Raw genomic sequence first — 10,143 nt, 5'->3', positions numbered from 1 at the left:
TTTTTTATTCTGGCATTTATTTACCTTCTATGCCTGTCACTGGAGCTGAGAGCCGGCTTTCTCTCTGAGGCTCGGCTGCTGAAAGCAGGTTTCTGGCCTTTGTTTACCTTCTGTATTTGATACAATGTTGCGGTTCGGCTGGCTGAAGCCCAGCTGACTAACGCAGGTTTCTGGGGTTTGGTTTAGCTTCTATATTTGCAACATAGTTGCTTAGAGTTGCAGCTGAGAGACCGGCAAGTCAGGTAGGGAAGCTTGGCTTCCTCCGTCACTGAAGCAAGCAAGCCTCCCTGTTCGCTTCTAGCTGCCTGGCTGCCGGCCGCCATCTTGGCTGGCAGTTAATTTGCATATCTCCCTGATTAGCCAATGGGAAGGATAGCGGCCATACAGCTAATTACCATGTTTCTTTCTTATTAGATAGGATATTTTTATTTTCAGTAAATTTTTGTTATTCTTACTGTAGTAAGTATTTGAGTAAATAATTGAGGAGTAATAGAAACCAGTGATAAATAGTTGTATACTTTTTGGTTTGTTTTGTTAATCCTCACCTGATGATATTTTTTAATTGGTTTTTAGTGAGAGTGGAAGGGAAGGGAAGAGACAGCGAGAGAGAAACATGGATGGGAGAGAGACCCATCAATTAGTTGCTTCCTGCATGTGCCTCAGGTGGGGCCAGGGATCAAGCATACAACCAAGGTACATGCCCTTGACAACCCTTCAGTCCTCCCACCTTCACTATAACCACTGAGCAAAACTGGCAAGGGCAAGAGTTGTGTACTTTTTCTTGTCTGTGACATTTTGTCATATCTTGGGACATGAAATGTCAGTTTCCATAAATGAATAGTTATTACTTAAGATATTTGCCTGTCATGGTATAGTTAAAATAATAATTGAAATATCTTAAATAACTTTGGAAGATAGCTGGCAGTCTGGAGCACTATTTCCTATGGAAATTAAAAAGTTGCCCTTTAAATTGTCATCACCTAGTGGCCTGGTGCACAGATTCGTGCACATTGAAAGGAAATTAATTAGAAAGAAATATTTTAATATCACTGTTCACCCTTTCTCTATATTAGAAGTGTCAACCAAATTTATGATTGACAATGACAGATCGAAACACACTCATGTGATTGGCGCCAGCGGGAGCTTTATATATATATCACACATGCTTGCGACAATGTTTATTTTTAAATTGCCAGTGTGCATCATATGTGCTGGCCGGTCAGTTGGTCAGTCATTCAGACGGACAGATGGTTGGTCACTTAGCCTTTTATATATATAGATCTTTGTCATTCTTAAGATAGGTTGGATGTGTTTGCACATCAAACCATTTATCAAGAGTTAAGACATTCTGTGTTATGGAGTTAATGAAAAGACAAATTGATTTATATAGGGCTTCTAATAAAAATTAAATTTAATTCTCAGTTATTGATAGTTCACAAAGTTAATCAATGGGCACACATTTATTCTTACTGTGTGGAAGTTTTACTTTAGGGCTTGACTTGTGTTCACATAATGTTGATTTGAAATCCTTTCTCACCAAAATAATCACAGTCTTATTCTCTAAACATTAGTTCTGTGTGTGTGGTTGGATAAAAGCAGGTTCTTTTGAAGATAGGGAAATCATTTGGGGAAATGTAATATTACATAAATGAGAAATTTTATCATGTCATTCTTTTCATAGTGCCATTCATTTGGAAGTTGGGGATATACTTAATCACCTGGCTTGACCACTTTTAGTTCTTAGGAAAAGACATTTTACATTAAACAGACAATAAAAGTATACAATTCTTTATCACCTGTTGCTGTTACTCCTCAGTTATTTACTCAAATTAAGTACATATTTCAAGTAGTTCTAATTATTGTCAGTCTAGACACCCAGTGCGAAATCGTGCAAGACCCAGACCTGCCTCGCCAGCGGGACCTATCAGTGTACCTCCTGGTGACTTGTCATTTGGTATTTACAGTGTTATGACCACTGGCTTTTTATAATAAAGATACTTTAGTGCTACTGAAGAGTCCAAAGTATTTTTTATGTTATAGAACATTGTTTTAGTAGAGCATTCTATATTTTAAGAGAAATTGTCAATTCCATTTATCCTCTAAGATTTCTTTTCTATTCCCCGTGGACTAATTTCTATCACAGTAGTATCATGCATTATAAACCATCTATAAAAACTTTTATTTGTATACGTATTTTATTTTTTCTTAACCCATTGTACGCCATAAGTACCTATAGACGCAAGCAGTGGACCTTCCACACACACCACGCGCGCCTATTAAAAAAAAAAAAGTTTTCCCTACGTGGCAGCCCTGATCAACTTTAAAATCATTTTTTGTGAGAATTTTCAGCTGAAAATATTCAAAAACACCCGAATTGTAACATAATTATTCTTAAAATATTCATTGCAAATTATTTTTTAAATTAAATTCAAAATATCGTGGAATGTGGGGATGGTTTCTGTTTTGGACACATGGCAGTTAACTGATTAAGTAAAAATTTCTAAATGTGAAGATTATGTCTAAAACAATATCTGTGTCCATAGGCTATGCATATATGCATATAAATCCTTTGGTTAATCTCTTCCTACCTCTCTCTTACCACTTCCCTCTGAAATTTGTTGACCTGTTGCTTGCTTCTGTGTCTCTGGATTTACTATATTCATTAGATTCCACATATAAATGAGAATATGTGGTACTTGTCATTCTTTGACTGACTTATTTCACTTAACATAATAATCTCCAGGTCCCTCCATGTTATCTCAAAGGGTAAGAAAGAAATCCTTTTTTATAGCTGCATAGTGTTCCATTGTGTAAATGTACCACAGCTTTATAACCTGCTCACCTATTGAGGGTACTTTGGCTGTTTCCAGATCTTAACTACTATAAAGTGCACTATGAACAGAGGAGTGTTCTGATTTGGTGTTTTGGGATTCTTTGGATATATTCTTTTTTTTTTTCCTTTGGCTATATTCTTAGAATTGGGATCACTGGGTCAAATGGCGTTCCATTTTTAATTTTTTGAGGAAATTCCATACTGTTTACCACAGTGGTTATATAGTCTGCATTCCCAACAGCAGTGCACTAGGGTTCCCTTTTTTCCACATCCTCAGTAGTGCAGTGCGATGAAGGCCTGGGAAGAGGGCAGGAGCAGGGTGGAGATGTTCAACAATAAAGATAAGTTTAAAATAAATCATATAAAAATATATAAATAAATAATATCCCCTTGTGTTTTAAACATGGTAGGCACTCTTGATATGTCTACTGCATGAATGGACTTAATGGTTGAGTCTGTTTTCCACCTTCCATTATCTGAGTTTATTAGTGTGTGTCATAAATTTCTAAAAGTCCCTTTTGTAGGATATCACTACAATTTGGAATGCTGACTTCATCCCACATTTATTCTTAACTAATTTTTATGACTGTAGAGCCAAGAAGTAGAGGCATACATTGTGTTGGATCCTAATATCTAAGTGCTATAAATATTAATTGCTATTTTTCCATTATAGAAATGGTAACCTTTTCCTGAACTTTATGAATCCTTACCTTTATCTTGCCAATAATTACTATTTAAACAGATAATGCAAGTTGCAATGTGAGAAAATATAAAGAACTTAAGCAATTAGGCCAAATAAGCTTTAACTTCAAATCAGCACTCTGCCTGTAATAAACTGGACCATATTAGTCTTTTTGACACCAAACCCCCGACCCTGCCTGTTTCCTCATGAGAGAGGGATTTATTCATAGCTCTTTTGGGGTTTTTCATGAAGGCAAAGGAAAGAGATTATGTGTATAAAAAATCTAATACATTGACTAAAAAAAGATAACTAACATATTAATAACACTGTTACTAATGCACCTGACATGATATAGTAAATACTGCAAATTTATTTTTCATCAAATTCAAAACTAAAGATAATATTTAGAAACCAAAGTAATAAATCCTTTTGATTATTTCATTTTTTTACATTCATATTACTGATCATATTATTTAATATCTTTAGATACGAGTGTGAAGAATCTTTTACAACTTTGAATGTAGATATTAGAAATCATCAAAATCTTCTTGATTCTTTGGAACAGTATATCAAAGGAGATTTATTGGAAGGTGCAAATGCATATCATTGTGAAAAATGTGATAAAAAGGTCTGTATGGTTCAATTTTAAAAAATACATATAATTGCGTTTAATAGAGCTGGAATACATAACAGTTGTTTGTGTCTAACGTAAAAATTTACCTTTGCTCCATCTCTGCTTTTTCATAGTGGTAACAGAGGTAGTCAAGATGATAACTGATTTAAGAATTTGTCAGGGAAATTATTTTGAGAGAAAATAATGCAGTGGACTAGGAAAAACCATTTCAGTTGGGTAATTAATTTTAGAAATCACTGTAGCTAAAAGTTGCACAGTTACTTTTCATTTTGCCCTGAAGTAAGTTGCCATTAGCCAACTCCCACCTTAAGAGTTGATAGAAAATATTTTTCCCTTTCTTACTCTAAGTTATTCTCCAAGCTTAGATGAACAGAATGCTAATTTTATTTGATTACATGAGATTTTAAGTCACTTTTAATTTTAAAAAAATCTAGCCAATAATTCTTTAGATCCAGCCAACTAATTTTATTTCTAGCCACCAATTTTGTCTATCAACAGTTTGTGTGATACATTTTTTATGGCAAAGAGTAAACATTTATTTTGGCCCATCATGCTCTCTCATCTGTAGAGTATCTGCATTGGTTTGACTTGAAATGCCATTTAGATTATGACCTCTAAAGCCATTTGTCCTGCTACCCACAGCTCTAGACAGTTTCTTCTGGGTTACTACTTCTTTCTTTTCTTTTTTTTTAAATATATTTTTTATTGATTTTTTACAGAGAGGAAGGGAGAGGGTTAGAGAGTTAGAAACATCGATGAGAGAGAAACATCAATTAGCTGCCTATAAAGACATTTATTTCTTCTCCAGCTGATATATTACAACTAGAGGCCTGATGCACAAAATTTGTGCACTCGGGGGTGGGGGGGAGGGTTCCTCAGCCCGGATTGCAAGAGGGTGCAGGCCAGGCCGAGGGACCCTACCAGTGCACGATCAGAGCCAGGGAGGAACACGGGAGGTTGGCCAGCCAGGGAGGGACCACGGGAGGGCTCCGGGGTGTGTCTGGCCTGTCTCACTCAGTCCTGATCAGCCGGACCCCAGCAGCAAGCTAACCTACTGGTCAGAGTGTTTGCCTCCTGGTGGTCATTGCACATACACAGCGACTGGTCGAATGTCTGCCCCCTGGTGATCAGTGCATGTCATAGCAAGTGATTGAATTGCCTTAGCATATCATTAGCATATTATGGCTGACCAGATGACTAGACACTTAGCATATTAGGCTTTTATTGTATAGGGCTAGAGGCCCGGTGCATGAAATTTGTGCACTGGTGGGGGGCTCACTCAGCCCAGCCTGCATCCTCTCCAATCTGGGACCCCTCGCAGGATGTCCAACTGCCCATTTAAACCGCCAGTCGTACATTACATTCCTCTCACAATCCAGGACTGCTGGCTCCCAACTGCCTGCCTGCCTGCCTGATTGCCCATAACCACATCTGCCTGCCAGCCTGATCACCCCCTAACCACTCTCCTGCCAGCCTGATTGACACCTACCTGCTCCCCTGTCAGCCTGGTCGCCCCTAATTGCCCTCCCCTGCCAGCCTGGTCCCCCCAACTGCCCTCCCCTGCAGGCCTGGTTGCCCCCTAACTGCCCTCCCCTGCAGGCCTGGTTGCCCCCTAACTGCCCTTCCCTGCTGACCATCTTGTGGCAGCCATCTTTTGACCACATGGGGGAAGCCATCTTGTGTGAGGGTGTGATGGTCAATTTGCATATTACCTCTTTATTATATAGGACTCAAGGCCCAGTTTATGAATTCTTGCATGGGTGGGGACCAGCTGTCCCCACCCCTTGCAGTGTGTGTCATAGCAACTGGTCATTCCAGTAACTTAGGGTTTTATATATATAGATATATTTTTATTGATTTCAGAGAGGAAGGGAAAGGGGGAGAAACATCAATGATGAGAGAGCATTGATGTTCTGGGGATGGAGCCTGTTACCTGACCAGGAATCAAACTGACTTTCTTGTTCATAGATCAATGCTCAACCACTGAGCCACAGCAGCAGGGCATAAACTATATAGTTTATAGTAAGGACCTTAGTAGCACTTTTTTCAGAACATAAGATTAAATGCATTAATATATGCAGCCCTGAGCATGTTACCTGGCTTCTAAATGGCATACATAGTAGCTAGTTTTGTAGTATTTCTCTTGTTTGTTCAAATTATATTCTGTTAATTAGCATAAAATAAACATCAAAATACATGATTGATCAGTAAGCAGTAGTAGTATTGAGTCAGCTAGCTATCAGTTTCTGCATCACTAATTTTTGTAATTTGCAACCAAATGAGAAATTATTTACATATGTTTGTTTGCTGTGAACATTTTGAAAAAGTCAGTAGTTTGATTGTTACCATTTATTCACCTATTTGTAAATAAATTCAGATAGATCATAAGTTTTAATATATGTTAAGTTGCTCTGTTGTATTTGACTGATAAAAGAACATTGTTATTTTTTATTTATTGTAGGTTGATACAGTAAAGCGCTTGCTAATTAAGAAACTGCCTTCTGTTCTTGCTATCCAATTGAAACGATTTGACTATGACTGGGAAAGGGAATGTGCAGTTAAATTCAATGATTATTTTGAATTTCCGCGAGAGCTGGATATGGAACCTTACACAGTACCAGGTGTTTCCAAGCTCGAAGAAAATAATGTAAACACAGATAGTCAGTCAATACAACAGATTTTGCAATCTGGAAGTGAGACAGCAGAAAGCACAAAATACAGACTTGTAGGAGTGCTTGTACACAGTGGACATGCAAGTGGTGGACATTATTATTCGTACATCATTAAAAGAAATGGTAAAGATGGTAATAGAAATCGCTGGTATAAATTTGATGATGGAGATGTAACAGAGTGTAAAATGGATGATGATGAAGAAATGAAAAATCAGTGTTTTGGTGGAGAGTACATGGGAGAAGTATTTGATCATATGATGAAGCGCATGTCATACAGGCGGCAGAAAAGGTGGTGGAATGCTTATATACTTTTTTATGAACGAATGGACATAATAGACCAAGATGGTGAGATGATAAGATACATATCAGATCTAACTATCACAAGACACCATCAGATTATGTCACCAGCCATTGAGAGAAGTGTATGGAAACAAAATGTGCAGTTCATGCATAACCAAATGCAGTACAGTTTAGAATATTTTCAGTTTATGAAAAAACTTCTTACATGTAATGGTATTTACTTAAGCCCTACTCCAGGTAAGTTTCTGGAATATAGCTTCTTGTTAATAAAGAATACTTTTTGTATCATAGACTTTTTTATTAGGCATCTATGTTTATATTTAGTAGGTTGGGGTTTTTTTTAAGTTTTTCCCATAAATTTATTAGCCTTGATAGCATTCCAATTTTTTAAAAAAATATTTTTATTAATTTTAGAGAGCAAGTTAGAAGTTGAGATAGATAGAACATCAATGATAAGAGAGAATTATTGATCAGCTACCTCCTGCACAGCCCTCACTGGCGATCTAGCCTGCAACTTAGGCATGTGTCCTGCCCAGGAACTAAACCTTGACCTCCTTGTTCATTGGTCACTGTACAGTCACTGTACCACGCTGGCCCAACTATCATTCCAATCTTAATGTGTCAGCATTTTTAGTTCAAAGTCAAATATTTAAAATGCCTATACTTTTGAATAGTGATGTTCAATATTTAGAAACACAGAAGAGCTTTTACTTGTAAACAGTTGTTTTGACTCAAAAATTAGTTTGAAACATAGTTTGGTGAAGTGCTGAGATAACCACAAAAGATTGCTTTTACCTAAGATTTTATAAGCATGGAGCATTTGTTTAAACACATTTAAACAATTCTTTTTTATGTGTGCTTTTTATTCAAGGACAAGATCAGTTGTTGCCTGAAGCAGAAGAAATCACCATGATTACTATTCAACTTGCTGCTAGATTCCTCTTTACTACTGGATTTCACACAAAGAAAATAGTCCGTGGCCCTGCCAGTGATTGGTATGTGGCTTTGCCTTTTTTTTTTTTAATTGATTTTTTAGAGACAGAGAGAAAGAGATCAGTTTGTTGACTTATGCATTTATTGGTTGATTCTTGTATGTGCCCTGACTGTGTATCAAACCTACAAGGTTGGTGCATCAGGACAATGCACTGAGCTGCCTCTCTGGCTTTGCATTTTGTTCTTACTATTCTTATAGTTGGTTTAATCATTATTATAGTGCTTTATTTTTCCCTAACCAAGGGAATCTAATTTCAGATGTCAAAGATAATATAAACATCTGGTAATAATGTTGAGAGAAGTTATATTAAATTTCTTAGTGTGCCTTTTATTAAAAGACTGGAGTCCGTATGCACAAAATTTGTGCAGGGGGCGGGGATCCCTCAGCCTGGCCTGCGTCCTCTCAAAATCTGGGACACCTCGGGGGATGTCAGACTGCTGATTTAGATAGAGCCTAAACCTGCAGTTGGACATCTCTCTCGCAACTTGGGACCCCTCCCTTCTAACTGCCCGCCTACTCTCTCCTAGCTGCCCTCCTGCTTGCTCCTTATTGCTTGGCTCGCCACTCCTTAGTGCTGCCACTGAGGTGGGAAAGCAGTGATTCTCAACCTTCTGGCCTTTAAATACAGCTCCTCATGTTGTGACCCAACCATAAAATTATTTTCGTTGCTATTTCATAACTGTAATGTTGCTACTGTTATGAATCATAATGTAAATATCTGATATGCAGGATGGTCTTAGGCGACCCCTGTGAAAGGGTCGTTCAACCGCCAAAGGGGTCATGACCCACAGGTTGAGAACCGCTGTGGGAAGGCTCCTGCCACCGCCACTGTGCTACCAACCTGGCTTCTGGCTGAGCGGCACTTCCACTATGGGAGCACGCAGACCACCAGGGGGCAGCTCTTGTGTTGAGTGTCTGCCCCCTGGTGGTCAGTACGGGTCATAGCGACCGGTCATTCTGGTCCTTCCGTCGTAAGGGTTACTGGGCTTTTATTATATAGGATAGGATTGGCTCCTGCCTGGCCAGTGTGGCTCAATGGAAGTATCAACTCATGAATCAGAAGATCATGGTTCAAATCCTTGTCAAGGTACATGCCCAGGTTGTGTGCTTATTCCCCAGTAGGGGACGTGCAGGAGGCAGCCAACCCATGATTCTCTCTCATCATTGATGTTTGTCTCCTCTTCCTCTCCCTCTCTGAAATCAATAAAAATGTATTTTTAAAATTTGGCTCCTGTTTTTGTTGTATTTGTTGTCTATTTTATCACAAAATACTAAACTTTATCTTTACTAGAGAGAATTCTGGCTTTTGTTTATAAAGGTAGACGATTTTTAAATGGTTATAGTCTCAAGTTTCTAATTATAAAAGTATGGAGGACATTATAATACCTTGTTCTAACAACTATTTTTTAAAATATATTTTTATTGATTTTAGAGAGGTAGGAAGAGTAAGAAGGAGATTAAAACATCAATAATTGAAACATTGATTGTCTGCCTCTACTGGGTATCAAGCATGTCCCCTTGACCGGAATCGAACCTGGGACTTTTCAGTCCAAAGGCTGATGCTCTATCCACTGAGCTAAACTGGCTTGGGCTCTAACAACTATTTTTAGCACCGTTCAGATTAGAAGATGTTAAGGAAATAATCTGGATAAAGAAGAGTTTGATAATTTGTATTCACCTATACAAGTTCTCATTTAATTCATTTTGTGACTAAGATTAACTACATCAAGTCACAGACTGATAGTTGTATTTCAACCAGCCATGACCATTAATTATACAAAAGATCTTTCCTCTTTATTTGGTTTATTAAATAAACTGGTTGGGCCCTAGCTAGTTTGGCTCATGGATAGAGCGTCGGCCTGTGAACTGAAAGGTCTCAGGTTCAATTCCGGTCAATGGCATTTGCCCAGGTATTGGGCTCGATCCCCAGTAGGGGGTGGTGTGCAGGAGGCAGCTGATCGATATTTCTCTCTCGTCAGTGTTTCTAACTCTCTATCCCTCTCCCTTCCTCTCTGTAAAAAATCAATA

General features: G+C 38.1%; 1 protein-coding gene across 1 annotated transcript in view; it reads left to right on the top strand.

The window, feature by feature from the left end:
• The window catches only part of LOC102261911 (probable ubiquitin carboxyl-terminal hydrolase FAF-X), a 292,998-nt gene that overhangs the window by 251,593 nt on the left and 31,262 nt on the right, over positions 1-10,143 (top strand). Inside the window, exons 34-36 of the mRNA XM_014540284.1 lie at positions 4,002-4,143; positions 6,611-7,358; positions 7,993-8,116. Of these exons, the coding sequence (XP_014395770.1) occupies positions 4,002-4,143; positions 6,611-7,358; positions 7,993-8,116 (1,014 nt within the window). The remainder of the gene's footprint in view (positions 1-4,001; positions 4,144-6,610; positions 7,359-7,992; positions 8,117-10,143) is intronic.

Source organism: Myotis brandtii, unplaced genomic scaffold (genome assembly GCF_000412655.1).
Source record: "Myotis brandtii unplaced genomic scaffold, ASM41265v1 scaffold1052, whole genome shotgun sequence".
Classification (NCBI taxonomy): Eukaryota; Metazoa; Chordata; class Mammalia; order Chiroptera; family Vespertilionidae; genus Myotis; species Myotis brandtii.
The sequence above is the reverse complement of the archived record's forward strand: the minus strand, read 5'-3'. Positions and strand labels throughout refer to the sequence as shown.